Genomic DNA, 19218 nt, shown 5'->3' on the forward strand with positions numbered 1-19218 from the left:
TACAACGATCACTTAATTACATTTATGATTTGAAATAGTATGCACTTTTATGGCAAATGAGTATTCGTAGGTAGATCAATATCGAATGTCCAATCTCTGATTGCGCAGGAAGCAAATATACAACCTGGAATATTTAGGGAACAATAGCAATGATACTTGAATGATTATATAGCTGGATACACTAGGGGAAGGTTCCGACTGCTTGTAGGACAGCTGGAGGGGGGGGGGGGGGGTTAGAGAGTCACTGGCTGGATCCCGTCTGGCCGAGGGTATCTTGGGAGAGTCCACAGTTGTGCGACACGGTGCCCAACGATCCTCGATCCACAGATGAATGCAGTTGGACCCTCTGTGGCCGGCGTCCTCCGGTCCACGACGGAGAGACGTGAGGCGACCTCACTGTGCAGAGCGCCGTCTCACCTGTCGTCCTCTCCGGGGGGGGTATTTCCAACACACCGCAGTGTTGGCCTTTATCCATAGAATAATCAAAGTACTCAAAGCATAATCCAAGCCGGGGAAGGCTAGCCGTCGTCGGTAGAATAATCCAATATACAGGTCCACTCGCTCTTTGGCCTGGAGCTCCTCGGGTGCAGCTTCACGTGGGGTCAACCACCCTGGATAAGCGTCCAGCTGATGCCCGAAACGATGGGGGTGCTGATTACTATAGAACTCTTACCGCACGAGGCACTACATATGAATAGACTATTATTAGCTTAATAGAATACGTCCAACTCGACGATATAGTGCCAAATATGACTATTCAAATATTAATATACACGATGTCTCAATGCCGATACTGGGCCGAATTGGCCTTACTGCCCACACGTGGTTCGCGGGGAGGCTTTTGCGTCTGTCACTCTGTTGGAGGGTAAGGAACTGGACTAAAAGAAAGCTCTACTTTAATAGCGCAGTATATATACGCACTATGAACAAATAGTACCATTAGTGGTGCGGTAGACATATTCCTACGCGGAACTAGGACTTGTCCATACATGTTGAGCGGTACGATTGAACCTGGTCTGAGGGGTATGGCGACCTGGCACCAAGGTCTCGTCCAATGGTAGAATGGAGACTATTATGGGATGTTCAGTAGACTAGAAGGGATATTCAATGCATATTGTACAAGGAATATACAAGGGATATCAGGGGATATACAAATACAATTAAATATATATATATAAATAAATATATATATTCGGTTTAATCTGATCCTTCAGAACAGTTGCCATAGTCAATCCGGTCGTTTTGATACCTTTCACGTGTATGGGGCGCGAACCCTCTGGCAGGAGTTGTGTTTGCAAAATCGGTGGAATAAAGAAATAAAGAATAAAAAGAGTATAGATTACTATAGTGTCGGTGGCAACCTGGCGCGAACGCTCTGGCATGAGTTGTGTTTGCAAAATCGGTGGAATAAAGAAATAAAGAATAAAAAGAGTATAGATTACTATAGTGTGGGTGGCAACCTGGCTTCGCCAGGTCACCCACACTAATAATACATTTATTTTATATACCGCCTTACATTTGGTATCTCAAAGCACTTTACAGACCTTGCATTACAGTACATGGACAAACACAGTACATGGACTTTCACAATGACAACATGGTGGGGATACTACAGAGAAAGGGAGACAGCTTAGAGACAAGACAGAGAGAACATTTAAATAAATAATAATAATAAAAAAAATATATAATATTACTAATATATAGGTGTGCACAGATGTGAAAATGTAAGTGATGCAAGGGTTGGAGGGTCAGGAGTATGCAAGGTTGAACAGGTGAGTGTTGAGGTGGGACTTAAATGTTTCTACGGATGGGGCTTCGTTGATGTGTGATGGGAGTTGATTCCAGAGTCGGGGAGCAGAGGAGGAGAATGATTTGTTTTCTGTGGACTTAAGGGGGTAGTGTGGTGTGCTCAGAAGGGCTAAGTTGGATGAGCGGGAGGGAGTGTAGTGTTGAAGGAGGTTGTAGATGTAAGCAGGTGCTAGGGAGTGGAGGGCTTTGTATTTGAGGAGACAGATCTTAAAGTTAATCCTATACTTAACAGGGAGCCAGTGAAGTGAGGAGAGGACAGGTGTGATGTGGGAGAACTTGGAGCAGCGGGTGATGATGCGGGCTGAGGTGTTCTGAACTAGTTGAAGTTTATGGAGGGATTTAGATGTTGAGCCAATGAGCAATGCATTACAGTAATCTAGACGGGAGAAAATGAGGGCATGAACCAGCTTTTCAGTGTCGGAGGGGGACAGTAATGGTCTAATGCAGTCGTGCCCAACCAGTCAATCGCGATCGACCGGTAGGTCGCGCGCTGGTTTCAAGTAGGCCGCGAGATTATTTTGGAAAATCATTTAATTTGATTTGATTTGGAGGGGAGGACAACACACGTTCGAGCAGTCCTGTGTATAAAAGGCAGCCTGCGCCAATCGATACCGTCTACATTCCGGACAGCGAGCTTCACCATAGGGATGCAAATTGATGCCTTTGTTTTCATGGAGTGGCATGAGTGGGGGTCGGGCCCATCACCTGGCAGGTACAGTATAAACGTGGCTCTGAGACCAGTCTTGAGTCACTCGAAACTGCAAGATGAATGGAACACCACCAGCTAAAAAGAGGTTCATTCAGAGGACGCTAGTTTTCAACAACGCAAGCAAGACTTCACTGCCGCCGCCGCCAGGACCCTCCGACGAGCTGCGCCTGCCGCCAGCCAAAAGACCAAAAACATATCATTTCCATGAAGAGTGGGAGGAGGCTTACTTTTTTGTTTATTTCAACGGAAAGTCAGTATGTCTGATTTGCAAACAAACTGTGGCTGTGCCGAAAAAGGGTAATTTGGAGCGGCATTATACAACGATGCACAAGAAACACAGCGCGGATTTTCCTCCAAAAACAGTCCTACGAAGAACAGCACTCCAGCAGCTGAAGTCTTCACTAGTGGGACAACAGTCCACTTTTACGAAGCCCAGCACCAAGGCAAAAGCTGCAACAATTGCTTCTTATTGTGTCAGTCACATTCTCGCTAAAAAGAAAAAATCCTTTAAAGACGGCGAATGTGTAAAAGAGGCATTGACTGCCGCTGCCGATTCACTCTTCGGTAATTCCAAGTATCACACAGAGATTATGGATGCTGTTAAAGACCTTCAGCTGTCACGTAATACTGTGACCCGGCGCTGTGAGGAAATGTCCGAAGATGTCCACCAGCAACTCATGAGGGACATTAATACATGCGAGTGTTATTCCCTGCAGTTCGATGAATCGACTGATATGGTAGATGTGGCACAGCTATGTATTTACATTAGAATGGCCTTTGACGACATGAGCGCAAAAGAAGAGCTGCTCACCATATTGCCTCTTAAAGGATACACTAAAGGTGAAGACATCTTTCAAGCCTTCATGGAGTTCGCTAAGCAGAGCAACCTACCCCTCCATAAACTCATCTCTATTACAACCGATGGGGCACCAGCCATGGTTGGCTGTAATAATGGGTTCATCGGACTGTGCAAAAAAAGCGACGCTTTCCCGGACTTCCTTAATTACCACTGCATAATTCACCAACAAGTGCTGTGTGCAAAGATTTTAAATATGAAGGACGTTATGGACATCGCTATGAAGATTGTGTGCTCTGTCAGGGCAAGGAGCCTACAGAGGAGGCTATTTCGTGCACATATGGAGGAGACGGGGGCGGAGCACACAGACCTGCTGCTGCACACAGATGTAAGGTGGCTGAGCAGAGGTAAATTTCTGGAGAGATTCAGCGAGTTGCTGCCTGAAATTAAAGAGTTTCTCAAGCTTGCTAAACATGCTGAATATACACATCTAGAGGACAACAACTGGCTTTTGAATTTGGCATTCATAACCGATGTCACAGGCATGCTGAATAACCTGAATTTAGAGCTGCAGGGAAAGGATAAATGTGTAATAAACATGATCAGCTCAGTGAATGCTTTTAAAGGCAAGCTCACCATGTGGGCGAGAAGGCTGCAACGCAGTGACCTACGCGACTTTCCTCACATGCAAGCAGAACTTCAACGTCAGGGTGAGGACACAGCACAGTTTGATTGCACACATTATGAGGAGCAAGTTCAAAGCATCTTGTCAGAGTTTGATAAGCGCTTCACAGACTTTTCAATACTTGAACCTGTTGCAAGCTACATGTGTTTTCCATTTGGAACTGTAGATGTGGATGACATCACATCCAAAGTGGCCACACTGTTTAATCTGGACAGCCATGCTGTGGAGAACGAGATCCTCACACTTCAAACTGACATTGAGATTAAAGCCAGGGCAACACAAGGGATGAAGGCAGAGTTCTGGGAGCTACTGCTGCCTGAGAAGTACCCCAACCTCAGAAGATGTGCCATGAACTTAACAGCATGTTTTGGATCAACCTACCTGTGTGAGTCTGCTTTCTCTCACATGAAGATCATCAAGTCCAAGTACAGAACCACATTAACAGATGACCATCTTGTGGACTGCCTGAGGCTTGCAACGAGCTCCTACAACCCAGACATTGAAAAACTAGCTACCTCTTCCCAGTGCCAGCGTTCTCACTAAGGTAGAGACATTTAATAAAAAAAAAACAGATAAAGGAGAACTATCAGTGACTGTTGACAGACCTTTTTGTGGAATTGTTTTTTGATTGTATTCCATTTTGCAATGTGACAGCTCTGTTTACACATCATTCCTATTCCTTTTTTTATTGTACATATATTTTTATTGTATTGTTCCACTTTTGCTTTGGCAATGTAAACACATGTTCTCATGCCCATTGAACTGAGTGTGTGTGTTGTCAGTGTGTATGCAGAGTGTGAAATAAACTTGAGAAGTTACAGTTACAGTCTTGTCATTCTTGTAAGTCCTACACTACACTGTTACAATGATATATAAAATAGCATATTATATTATATACCCATTCAATATGCACATGACAGAAAATATTATATGCCATATAATATTTTCTGTTGTGTGCATATTGAATGGGTAATACTATTACTACTAATACTAGCCTTATGCACCTTATCACACTGAATACTGTGAATATATTTTTCAGTTAGTTAGAATCTAACTAACTGAAAAATATATTCACAGTATTCACAGTGTCATAAGGTGCATAAGGCTAGTATTAGTAGTAATAGTATTACCCATTCAATATGCACATGACAGAAAATATTATATGGCATATAATATTTTCTGTAGCCTTATGCACCTATGACACTGTGAATACTGTGAATATTTTTTTCAGTTAGTTAGAATCTAACTAACTGAAAAATATATTCACAGTATTCACAGTGTCATAAGGTGCATAAGGCTAGTATTAGTAGTAATAGTATTACCCATTCAATATGCACATGACAGAAAATATTATATGGCATATAATATTTTCTGTCATGTGCATATTGAATGGGTAATACTATTACTACTAATACTAGCCTTATGCACCTTATCACACTGAATACTGTGAATATATTTTTCAGTTAGTTAGAATCTAACTAACTGAAAAATATATTCACAGTATTCACAGTGTCATAATGTGCATAAGGCTAGTATTAGTAGTAATAGTATTACCCATTCAATATGCACATGACAGAAAATATTATATGGCATATAATATTTTCTGTCATGTGCATATTGAATGGGTAATACTATTACTACTAATACTAGCCTTATGCACCTTATGACACTGTGAATATATTTTTCAGTTAGTTAGATAGTAAATTATATTGACATTTGTGTTGTTTTTACTACCTGTACCCCCCCCCCCCCCTTCCCCCATGCTGCTATTATGCCTGAATTTCCCCAAGGGGATCAATAAAGGAATATCTTATCTTATCTTAGCCGAGAGTAGGACACATTTGGGCTGGTAGCTCTCGGCTAGGTGGCAAATTAAAAAGTAGATCTTGGTTCAAAAAAGGTTGGGCACCCCTGGTCTAATGGATCTGATGGTTGACAGGTCCAGGAGAATCAGGACAGAGGAGAGGCCTTTCGCTTCTGCTAAGTGAAGAGCCACTGTAACCGCTATGAGGGCCGTCTCTGTGGAGTGACCAGTCCTGAAGCCTGACTGACTAGGAGGTCGTTCTGTAAGAGGTTATCAGTAAGTTGGTTGGATACAGCACGTTCAAGTGATTTAGAAAGGAAGGAGAGAAGAGAGACGATAGTTGCCTATGACGGTGGGGTTCATGGTTGGATTTTTTTATGAGCGGTGTGACTCTGGCTTGTTTTAGGGAGGTGGGGACCACCCCCGAGTTGAGGGACGAGTTGATGGTTGCAGTTAGGAATGGGAGGATGTCTGGTGCTATGGTCTGGAAGAGTGGGGAGGGTAACTGGTCCAGCTGGCATGTAGTGGGACGGTTTGACATTACCAGTGTCAAGGTCTCAGCGTCTGTAATGGGAGAGAAAGAAGACAGAGTGAAGGATGAGGTTCTCGATTCAGCATTTGGAATAGGTGGGGGTTGGGAGAAGGAGCTGCGGATGTTTTTCTCAAAGAAAATCGCAAAGTCTTTGGCAGAGAGAGAGGAGGGTGCAGAGGGGGAGTGAGGAGGGAGGACATGGTAGCGTGCAGTTTGCGAAGGTTCTTGGCAGAGGCCTCGATCCTATGGTGAAAGAAAGAAGCTTTGGAAGTAGTAATGGTTTTGGAGAAAGCTAATGTGGTAAAATCCCAACATAGATCATCAAAGATCTAATCAAACTGTTGTGTAAAAGTCTTAAAGAAACAGTCAAAGTGGAACAACAATCAAACTAAGGTATTATATTTAGGGATAACAGCTGCCTGAGTAAATCAACACAAGAATCATCCCAACAGAGGCCACTTAAAATAGCCGACTGTAAAAGCTAAAATCTGAGTAGTAACTTATGTGTGTTTACTGAGGTAGAATGTTTATAACAATAGAACCATCTGGTTCCTAGGGTGGGACAGGAAGGATTTCAGATAAGTCCTAGCAAACACAATGAGGTGATGAGGTTAAAAGGGTCAAAGCGCCCATGAAGTGTTATCAGCTGTTTTACGGCCTGGGGGACACAAGGACATGCACCTAAACTGTTTGAACAAGTCAATCTTCTTCCCCTTTCGGGAGTGATTGCATCAATGTGAGACTATTAGGCTGGAGTCTCCTGTGACACACATAGACTCACACACACACACATTCACATACACACACACACACACAGACACACACACACACACACACACACACATACACACACAGACACATAGACACACATAGACACACGTACACACACACACACACACAGACACACATAGACACACATACACACATTCACACAATCAGAGGACACACACACACACACAAAATATAATTAAAAGTGTTTTACATTGTGGTAATAATTATGAAGTCATACTAAAACTGTATTATTGTAATTTGTACAAGTAATGTGTTTAAGTATGATTATCTGTGTTTATGTAATCAATATATCTTGAGGTTCATCAAAGTATTCAAGTAATGTGTTTAAGTAAAAATACAGGGAAAATATTCTCTGGGTTAATGTGAAGGGGGTTTGGCCTATAAGCCAAACCCCTATTTTCAAATGCAAGCTAAGCCGGCCTGGCATTGGAGGAAAGAATGTGATGAGGTCATCACTCCGAGGCACTGGGCCTTGGGGATATAATGGGGTGTGATGGGGGGAAGAAGGACTCTGAACAACCCAACCGACACGACAAGACCTCTCTACCATCTCATCCACAAGGCAGCAGGCGGCCAAACAAAGGAACTTCTTGGAGGGAAAAACCAACTCTTTGTTATCAGCACAGAACAAAGACTTTCAACAACTAATCAACTATCATTTTCTTTAGTCTAGTTGTATCACTTACGGCACAGTGTTTTTGATCACAACTATAGCATTCTTATTGTAATTTGTATACACTCTTAAACTTTGATTAAACAACTGTTATATAACCTTTTTCCTCCTAATTCCGTCTGCCTGCACCGCTGAAAGAAGAGAAGTGATTCCCAGGAGTGGCGTGGCGTATCTCAACACGCCGCTGACTGGGACTCTCTTTGTTCCCGTCTCGAGGAGGTTAATGGCGTAGATGTCGTCTTTAGAGCGAATGTCTTTCTTTTCGTTCTTAAAGGGCATTTGTTCTAAGGTCCATAGCCTCTCTACATGCTGCAGGAGTGCGGTGTCTCCCTCTGTGACTCGGGAGTGGAGACAGCTAGTGGCTGTGGTTCGGTTGAGAGATTTGGCGAGTGGGCCTTGGAGAGTCCATCCTAGGCGGGTCTCGACTGCTGCAGGACAGCCTCTGGGTCCGGTATGAACCCGGTCTATCGGGACAATGAGGTCTGCATGGTCGGAGCCTATCAACAGTGTCGGGGTAGCACCGTCTATGAGTGGGATCGGTAGCTTGCGTAGATGTACATATTTCTCCATCAGCTTGGCTACGGGGTATGTGTACCGCGACAGTCCTATTTCTTGGCTGGTGAAAGCGTCTGTAATCCTGTACCGTCGCTCGGGCTGGCCGCTTGCTGCGATAGAGAATGAGACATTCTCGCCCTTTATCGTTTTCAAATCTCTTCTTATTGTCCGAATTGTCATTTGGTTTTCGCTCCCCCGCAGCCCTAGCTGGGCCGCAGCGGACGCGAGCAGAAGGGTCTTCTCTGACCCGTCATCAAGGACGGCGTAAGTGTCCATGACTTTATTCTGGTAGCTCAATGTCACACGGACTACCTTTAAGAGCACTCTGGCTCCGCTGCTGCTGGCGGGGTCGATGTACATGACGCTTACTTTGCTGCTTGATGGTGCGGGTGGAGGCCGCCGTCTGTTACTGTCGTGGAGTATGTCCAGATGGGCTCCATCGCACCGACTGCACTTTTTCTTTAAGCGGCATTCGGCTGCCATGTGTGATCGCGCACAGCGAAAACAGCGTCTGTTGGACTTTATCCATTGACTCGCTTCCTCCGCATTCATCTTGGGGAATGAGTCACATTGTGATAGCCAGTGTTCTTTCTCACAGTAGGGGCACACTATCTTCCACTTCTCCTTTCTTGAGGGGGTACTGTGGCTCCTACTGCTTGGCACTGACTCCAATTGGTGCATGACAGTCACCGATCTTCTTCCATCATTTAGTCTCCTGGTTCCTTCTCTGGAGCCAGGGGTGCTCCGTCCGAATGTATCTAGCCGTAAGCTGCTGACTTCTCTCGCCAGGAAGTCGGCTAGATCGAGGAGGTTCGGTTCGGGGCCATTAGGGTCTCGGTGGTCTCTCTGCCGCCTAAAGCGCTCCTGTCGGGCGGGCGGTAGCTTCTCCAAGATCCTCTCTACATTTGAGTTGGCGTATAGTTCATGCCTACCCTTTTCCCTCTGCGCTCCCAGCATCCCTACCAGGGACTGCACTCTGATGGACAGGTCGTCCAGTGCTCGATTGTCTGTTGCTGGGGGTAGGCGGTCGATGTGCCTGATCTCCTGGATCACGTAATCCCATATACGTCCATATCTCTGGTCCAACGCTACCAGCGCTGCGGTGTATGGGGTCGTGGAAGTGGCGTAGGCGAGCGCTATGTTGTGCGCGCGGGGTACCTTTAAATGCTTCAGTAGTATCGCGTATTTATGGCGTTCATCAATGACATCCACCAACATTGTCTCCAGACACATGCGGAGCTCCGTATACTGGGCCCGGTTCTCCTGGGTGAAGTCTGGTACCATAGGTGTGCCAATGTATGACGCGGATTGTTGATACATCGGCGAGCGTTGGGGGAGAGGCCTCCTAGGCGAGTCTCCTCCTGCTCCTTGGCGTGGGCTGGTACCGGCTGTGTACCATGGCCCGCTGGTCCAGGTGCTGTTCCTCGGTGGGGGTCGTGCGTCGTGCTCACCCGTGAATAGCGTCGGGGGTCTGTAGCGCAGCTCCGCGGGGGTATAGCCTGGGCTGTACTGGACCTCCTGGTCCGGTAGAGTACTGTGCTGTCGTCGGGCGTGGTTCTCCTCCTCTTCCTCTTCGTCTTCCGTTAGGTCATCCAGGGCTTGTAGTCTCTGATTTAGCCTCTCCGCAGTGTATGCTGCTCCTTCCCGGTGGCTGGGTCTCGCTTGGACCGGTTGGGGAAGGGGGTCTGCGGGGGGTATAGACCTCGTCTGTTGGTCAAGTTCAGGGTCGCTTACTCGGCTAGGGGATGCCGCCCTGGAGTGATGTCTAGACGAGTTCCTGGAGCCTCTGGTGGAGGGAGGGGGTGTTGTTCTTCTGATCAGCTGTTCTATTAGTTGCGCTTGTGCTCTGTCGCGCTCGGCTTCGCGCTTGGTGAGATCCGATTCTCTCTGGGCACCGGTGGCGGCGCGCTGGGCGTCGGCCCGGTCTCTTGCCATATTCTCTTCCATCTGAATGCGTCTTATTTCCAGGCGTATGTGCTCTTCTTCGCTCCGTTGCTGTATCTGCAATCGATCGCGTTCACCCTGGAGTCTATCGCGTTCAGTAGAGGCTTTCAGGCTGACGAGGAATGCCTGCTGTAGTGTCCTCTCTGCCTCGCTGGGAGAAGACGGTTGTATAGGGGAGCCGTCCCTTGGGGTACTCCGTGCGGAGTCTTGGAGCTCTATCTCCACGGTGCTCTCCTCATCTTCTTCCGTGCCGAGTTCTCTCTCGGTAGTGTTGTCTTCCTCCCGGGACTCGTCGGGGACTACTTCTTCGGTATTGGCGGGGTGTAAAGTCATGTCTGGTTCCCCCTGGTCCCCACCGTGAGCTTGGTCAGTTACATTAGAACCCATAGGGGCCTCTATGGTCGGGGTAGCCTGGTCGTTAGGGTTAGACATAATTTTACTTTCTAGTTTTACCGCGTTTACTGTTGGTAGAAGACTAGGTTGTTGACTGACAGCGTAAGCCTCTAGGTACTGAGGGAGCTGTCGTTTGCGCCGCGGGCGTTGTTGGTTAGGAGGATCGTTTCGTGGAGTGTTCATCATAGGCCATTTTAATATTAATAACACTATATTAATATTACACTGATTACCATCCGGCTCGAAGGACCAATTGTAACTGAGGGGTACAATTCCCTGACTGTATGGTTAGATATGATACTTACTACCACTACCTTTTGTACTTTAGACTCTGGCCACCCAGTACTAGGTATGAATATGTTGAACACTCCCACCTGATAAACGGATCCAACACAAATGTACCAAATCGAAAGTTTGAGTTTTAATACATAGCAAAAGGTATGTACAACGATCACTTAATTACATTTATGATTTGAAATAGTATGCACTTTTATGGCAAATGAGTATTCGTAGGTAGATCAATATCGAATGTCCAATCTCTGATTGCGCAGGAAGCAAATATACAACCTGGAATATTTAGGGAACAATAGCAATGATACTTGAATGATTATATAGCTGGATACACTAGGGGAAGGTTCCGACTGCTTGTAGGACAGCTGGAGGGGGGGGGGGGGGGGGTTAGAGAGTCACTGGCTGGATCCCGTCTGGCCGAGGGTATCTTGGGAGAGTCCACAGTTGTGCGACACGGTGCCCAACGATCCTCGATCCACAGATGAATGCAGTTGGACCCTCTGTGGCCGGCGTCCTCCGGTCCACGACGGAGAGACGTGAGGCGACCTCACTGTGCAGAGCGCCGTCTCACCTGTCGTCCTCTCCGGGGGGGGTATTTCCAACACACCGCAGTGTTGGCCTTTATCCATAGAATAATCAAAGTACTCAAAGCATAATCCAAGCCGGGGAAGGCTAGCCGTCGTCGGTAGAATAATCCAATATACAGGTCCACTCGCTCTTTGGCCTGGAGCTCCTCGGGTGCAGCTTCACGTGGGGTCAACCACCCTGGATAAGCGCCCAGCTGATGCCCGAAACGATGGGGGTGCTGATTACTATAGAACTCTTACCGCACGAGGCACTACATATGAATAGACTATTATTAGCTTAATAGAATACGTCCAACTCGACGATATAGTGCCAAATATGACTATTCAAATATTAATATACACGATGTCTCAATGCCGATACTGGGCCGAATTGGCCTTACTGCCCACACGTGGTTCGCGGGGAGGCTTTTGCGTCTGTCACTCTGTTGGAGGGTAAGGAACTGGACTAAAAGAAAGCTCTACTTTAATAGCGCAGTATATATACGCACTATGAACAAATAGTACCATTAGTGGTGCGGTAGACATATTCCTACGCGGAACTAGGACTTGTCCATACATGTTGAGCGGTACGATTGAACCTGGTCTGAGGGGTATGGCGACCTGGCACCAAGGTCTCGTCCAATGGTAGAATGGAGACTATTATGGGATGTTCAGTAGACTAGAAGGGATATTCAATGCATATTGTACAAGGAATATACAAGGGATATCAGGGGATATACAAATACAATTAAATATATATATATAAATAAATATATATATTCGGTTTAATCTGATCCTTCAGAACAGTTGCCATAGTCAATCCGGTCGTTTTGATACCTTTCACGTGTATGGGGCGCGAACCCTCTGGCAGGAGTTGTGTTTGCAAAATCGGTGGAATAAAGAAATAAAGAATAAAAAGAGTATAGATTACTATAGTGTCGGTGGCAACCTGGCGCGAACGCTCTGGCATGAGTTGTGTTTGCAAAATCGGTGGAATAAAGAAATAAAGAATAAAAAGAGTATAGATTACTATAGTGTGGGTGGCAACCTGGCTTCGCCAGGTCACCCACACTAATAATACATTTATTTTATATACCGCCTTACATTTGGTATCTCAAAGCACTTTACAGACCTTGCATTACAGTACATGGACAAACACAGTACATGGACTTTCACAATGACAACATGGTGGGGATACTACAGAGAAAGGGAGACAGCTTAGAGACAAGACAGAGAGAACATTTAAATAAATAATAATAATAAAAAAAATATATAATATTACTAATATATAGGTGTGCACAGATGTGAAAATGTAAGTGATGCAAGGGTTGGAGGGTCAGGAGTATGCAAGGTTGAACAGGTGAGTGTTGAGGTGGGACTTAAATGTTTCTACGGATGGGGCTTCGTTGATGTGTGATGGGAGTTGATTCCAGAGTCGGGGAGCAGAGGAGGAGAATGATTTGTTTTCTGTGGACTTAAGGGGGTAGTGTGGTGTGCTCAGAAGGGCTAAGTTGGATGAGCGGGAGGGAGTGTAGTGTTGAAGGAGGTTGTAGATGTAAGCAGGTGCTAGGGAGTGGAGGGCTTTGTATTTGAGGAGACAGATCTTAAAGTTAATCCTATACTTAACAGGGAGCCAGTGAAGTGAGGAGAGGACAGGTGTGATGTGGGAGAACTTGGAGCAGCGGGTGATGATGCGGGCTGAGGTGTTCTGAACTAGTTGAAGTTTATGGAGGGATTTAGATGTTGAGCCAATGAGCAATGCATTACAGTAATCTAGACGGGAGAAAATGAGGGCATGAACCAGCTTTTCAGTGTCGGAGGGGGACAGTAATGGTCTAATGCAGTCGTGCCCAACCAGTCAATCGCGATCGACCGGTAGGTCGCGCGCTGGTTTCAAGTAGGCCGCGAGATTATTTTGGAAAATCATTTAATTTGATTTGATTTGGAGGGGAGGACAACACACGTTCGAGCAGTCCTGTGTATAAAAGGCAGCCTGCGCCAATCGATACCGTCTACATTCCGGACAGCGAGCTTCACCATAGGGATGCAAATTGATGCCTTTGTTTTCATGGAGTGGCATGAGTGGGGGTCGGGCCCATCACCTGGCAGGTACAGTATAAACGTGGCTCTGAGACCAGTCTTGAGTCACTCGAAACTGCAAGATGAATGGAACACCACCAGCTAAAAAGAGGTTCATTCAGAGGACGCTAGTTTTCAACAACGCAAGCAAGACTTCACTGCCGCCGCCGCCAGGACCCTCCGACGAGCTGCGCCTGCCGCCAGCCAAAAGACCAAAAACATATCATTTCCATGAAGAGTGGGAGGAGGCTTACTTTTTTGTTTATTTCAACGGAAAGTCAGTATGTCTGATTTGCAAACAAACTGTGGCTGTGCCGAAAAAGGGTAATTTGGAGCGGCATTATACAACGATGCACAAGAAACACAGCGCGGATTTTCCTCCAAAAACAGTCCTACGAAGAACAGCACTCCAGCAGCTGAAGTCTTCACTAGTGGGACAACAGTCCACTTTTACGAAGCCCAGCACCAAGGCAAAAGCTGCAACAATTGCTTCTTATCGTGTCAGTCACATTCTCGCTAAAAAGAAAAAATCCTTTAAAGACGGCGAATGTGTAAAAGAGGCATTGACTGCCGCTGCCGATTCACTCTTCGGTAATTCCAAGTATCACACAGAGATTATGGATGCTGTTAAAGACCTTCAGCTGTCACGTAATACTGTGACCCGGCGCTGTGAGGAAATGTCCGAAGATGTCCACCAGCAACTCATGAGGGACATTAATACATGCGAGTGTTATTCCCTGCAGTTCGATGAATCGACTGATATGGTAGATGTGGCACAGCTATGTATTTACATTAGAATGGCCTTTGACGACATGAGCGCAAAAGAAGAGCTGCTCACCATATTGCCTCTTAAAGGATACACTAAAGGTGAAGACATCTTTCAAGCCTTCATGGAGTTCGCTAAGCAGAGCAACCTACCCCTCCATAAACTCATCTCTATTACAACCGATGGGGCACCAGCCATGGTTGGCTGTAATAATGGGTTCATCGGACTGTGCAAAAAAAGCGACGCTTTCCCGGACTTCCTTAATTACCACTGCATAATTCACCAACAAGTGCTGTGTGCAAAGATTTTAAATATGAAGGACGTTATGGACATCGCTATGAAGATTGTGTGCTCTGTCAGGGCAAGGAGCCTACAGAGGAGGCTATTTCGTGCACATATGGAGGAGACGGGGGCGGAGCACACAGACCTGCTGCTGCACACAGATGTAAGGTGGCTGAGCAGAGGTAAATTTCTGGAGAGATTCAGCGAGTTGCTGCCTGAAATTAAAGAGTTTCTCAAGCTTGCTAAACATGCTGAATATACACATCTAGAGGACAACAACTGGCTTTTGAATTTGGCATTCATAACCGATGTCACAGGCATGCTGAATAACCTGAATTTAGAGCTGCAGGGAAAGGATAAATGTGTAATAAACATGATCAGCTCAGTGAATGCTTTTAAAGGCAAGCTCACCATGTGGGCGAGAAGGCTGCAACGCAGTGACCTACGCGACTTTCCTCACATGCAAGCAGAACTTCAACGTCAGGGTGAGGACACAGCACAGTTTGATTGCACACATTATGAGGAGCAAGTTCAAAGCATCTTGTCAGAGTTTGATAAGCGCTTCACAGACTTTTCAATACTTGAACCTGTTGCAAGCTACATGTGTTTTCCATTTGGAACTGTAGATGTGGATGACATCACATCCAAAGTGGCCACACTGTTTAATCTGGACAGCCATGCTGTGGAGAACGAGATCCTCACACTTCAAACTGACATTGAGATTAAAGCCAGGGCAACACAAGGGATGAAGGCAGAGTTCTGGGAGCTACTGCTGCCTGAGAAGTACCCCAACCTCAGAAGATGTGCCATGAACTTAACAGCATGTTTTGGATCAACCTACCTGTGTGAGTCTGCTTTCTCTCACATGAAGATCATCAAGTCCAAGTACAGAACCACATTAACAGATGACCATCTTGTGGACTGCCTGAGGCTTGCAACGAGCTCCTACAACCCAGACATTGAAAAACTAGCTACCTCTTCCCAGTGCCAGCGTTCTCACTAAGGTAGAGACATTTAATAAAAAAAAAACAGATAAAGGAGAACTATCAGTGACTGTTGACAGACCTTTTTGTGGAATTGTTTTTTGATTGTATTCCATTTTGCAATGTGACAGCTCTGTTTACACATCATTCCTATTCCTTTTTTTATTGTACATATATTTTTATTGTATTGTTCCACTTTTGCTTTGGCAATGTAAACACATGTTCTCATGCCCATTGAACTGAGTGTGTGTGTTGTCAGTGTGTATGCAGAGTGTGAAATAAACTTGAGAAGTTACAGTTACAGTCTTGTCATTCTTGTAAGTCCTACACTACACTGTTACAATGATATATAAAATAGCATATTATATTATATACCCATTCAATATGCACATGACAGAAAATATTATATGCCATATAATATTTTCTGTTGTGTGCATATTGAATGGGTAATACTATTACTACTAATACTAGCCTTATGCACCTTATCACACTGAATACTGTGAATATATTTTTCAGTTAGTTAGAATCTAACTAACTGAAAAATATATTCACAGTATTCACAGTGTCATAAGGTGCATAAGGCTAGTATTTTAAGGTGCATAAGGCTAGTATTAGTAGTAATAGTATTATCCATTCAATATGCACATGACAGAAAATATTATATGCCATATAATATTTTCTGTCGTGTGCATATTGAATGGGTAATACTATTACTACTAATACTAGCCTTATGCACCTTATCACACTGAATACTGTGAATATATTTTTCAGTTAGTTAGAATCTAACTAACTGAAAAATATATTCACAGTATTCACAGTGTCATAAGGTGCATAAGGCTAGTATTAGTAGTAATAGTATTACCCATTCAATATGCACATGACAGAAAATATTATATGGCATATAATATTTTCTGTAGCCTTATGCACCTATGACACTGTGAATACTGTGAATATTTTTTTCAGTTAGTTAGAATCTAACTAACTGAAAAATATATTCACAGTATTCACAGTGTCATAAGGTGCATAAGGCTAGTATTAGTAGTAATAGTATTACCCATTCAATATGCACATGACAGAAAATATTATATGGCATATAATATTTTCTGTCATGTGCATATTGAATGGGTAATACTATTACTACTAATACTAGCCTTATGCACCTTATCACACTGAATACTGTGAATATATTTTTCAGTTAGTTAGAATCTAACTAACTGAAAAATATATTCACAGTATTCACAGTGTCATAATGTGCATAAGGCTAGTATTAGTAGTAATAGTATTACCCATTCAATATGCACATGACAGAAAATATTATATGGCATATAATATTTTCTGTCATGTGCATATTGAATGGGTAATACTATTACTACTAATACTAGCCTTATGCACCTTATGACACTGTGAATATATTTTTCAGTTAGTTAGATAGTAAATTATATTGACATTTGTGTTGTTTTTACTACCTGTACCCCCCCCCCCCCCCCCTTCCCCCATGCTGCTATTATGCCTGAATTTCCCCAAGGGGATCAATAAAGGAATATCTTATCTTATCTTAGCCGAGAGTAGGACAAATTTGGGCTGGTAGCTCTCGGCTAGGTGGCAAATTAAAAAGTAGATCTTGGTTCAAAAAAGGTTGGGCACCCCTGGTCTAATGGATCTGATGGTTGACAGGTCCAGGAGAATCAGGACAGAGGAGAGGCCTTTCGCTTCTGCTAAGTGAAGAGCCACTGTGACCGCTATGAGGGCCGTCTCTGTGGAGTGACCAGTCCTGAAGCCTGACTGACTAGGAGGTCGTTCTGTAAGAGGTTATCAGTAAGTTGGTTGGATACAGCACGTTCAAGTGATTTAGAAAGGAAGGAGAGAAGAGAGACGATAGTTGCCTATGACGGTGGGGTTCATGGTTGGATTTTTTTATGAGCGGTGTGACTCTGGCTTGTTTTAGGGAGGTGGGGACCACCCCCGAGTTGAGGGACGAGTTGATGGTTGCAGTTAGGAATGGGAGGATGTCTGGTGCTATGGTCTGGAAGAGTGGGGAGGGTAACTGGTCCAGCTGGCATGTAGTGGGACGGTTTGACATTACCAGTGTCAAGGTCTCAGCGTCTGTAATGGGAGAGAAAGAAGACAGAGTGAAGGATGAGGTTCTCGATTCAGCATTTGGAATAGGTGGGGGTTGGGAGAAGGAGCTGCGGATGTTTTTCTCAAAGAAAATCGCAAAGTCTTTGGCAGAGAGAGAGGAGGGTGCAGAGGGGGAGTGAGGAGGGAGGACATGGTAGCGTGCAGTTTGCGAAGGTTCTTGGCAGAGGCCTCGATCCTATGGTGAAAGAAAGAAGCTTTGGAAGTAGTAATGGTTTTGGAGAAAGCTAATGTGGTAAAATCCCAACATAGATCATCAAAGATCTAATCAAACTGTTGTGTAAAAGTCTTAAAGAAACAGTCAAAGTGGAACAACAATCAAACTAAGGTATTATATTTAGGGATAACAGCTGCCTGAGTAAATCAACACAAGAATCATCCCAACAGAGGCCACTTAAAATAGCCGACTGTAAAAGCTAAAATCTGAGTAGTAACTTATGTGTGTTTACTGAGGTAGAATGTTTATAACAATAGAACCATCTGGTTCCTAGGGTGGGACAGGAAGGATTTCAGATAAGTCCTAGCAAACACAATGAGGTGATGAGGTTAAAAGGGTCAAAGCGCCCATGAAGTGTTATCAGCTGTTTTACGGCCTGGGGGACACAAGGACATGCACCTAAACTGTTTGAACAAGTCAATCTTCTTCCCCTTTCGGGAGTGATTGCATCAATGTGAGACTATTAGGCTGGAGTCTCCTGTGACACACATAGACTCACACACACACACATTCACATACACACACACACACACAGACACACACACACACACACACACACACACATACACACACAGACACATAGACACACATAGACACACGTACACACACACACACACACACAGACACACATAGACACACATACACACATTCACACAATCAGAGGACACACACACACACAAAATATAATTAAAAGTGTTTTACATTGTGGTAATAATTATGAAGTCATACTAAAACTGTATTATTGTAATTTGTACAAGTAATGTGTTTAAGTATGATTATCTGTGTTTATGTAATCAATATATCTTGAGGTTCATCAAAGTATTCAAGTAATGTGTTTAAGTAAAAATACAGGGAAAATATTCTCTGGGTTAATGTGAAGGGGGTTTGGCCTATAAGCCAAACCCCTATTTTCAAATGCAAGCTAAGCCGGCCTGGCATTGGAGGAAAGAATGTGATGAGGTCATCACTCCGAGGCACTGGGCCTTGGGGATATAATGGGGTGTGATGGGGGGAAGAAGGACTCTGAACAACCCAACCGACACGACAAGACCTCTCTACCATCTCATCCACAAGGCAGCAGGCGGCCAAACAAAGGAACTTCTTGGAGGGAAAAACCAACTCTTTGTTATCAGCACAGAACAAAGACTTTCAACAACTAATCAACTATCATTTTCTTTAGTCTAGTTGTATCACTTACGGCACAGT

The 19218-nt window shown here is 44.6% G+C and overlaps 1 protein-coding gene across 1 annotated transcript in view; it reads left to right on the top strand.

Annotated features, from left to right (window-relative positions):
- LOC311226592 (tripartite motif-containing protein 16-like) overlaps nt 1–19218 on the top strand; it is a gene marked incomplete at both ends in the record, with an annotated part of 86723 nt that overhangs the window by 34790 nt on the left and 32715 nt on the right. The window contains 2 exons of the mRNA XM_084312012.1: nt 4166–4384; nt 15303–15521. Coding sequence (XP_084168138.1) covers nt 4166–4384; nt 15303–15521 — 438 coding nt within the window. The remainder of the gene's footprint in view (nt 1–4165; nt 4385–15302; nt 15522–19218) is intronic.

Source organism: Notolepis coatsorum (assembly GCF_963971535.1).
Source record: "Notolepis coatsorum genome assembly, chromosome: 4".
NCBI classification, from domain to species: domain Eukaryota; kingdom Metazoa; phylum Chordata; class Actinopteri; order Aulopiformes; family Paralepididae; genus Notolepis; species Notolepis coatsorum.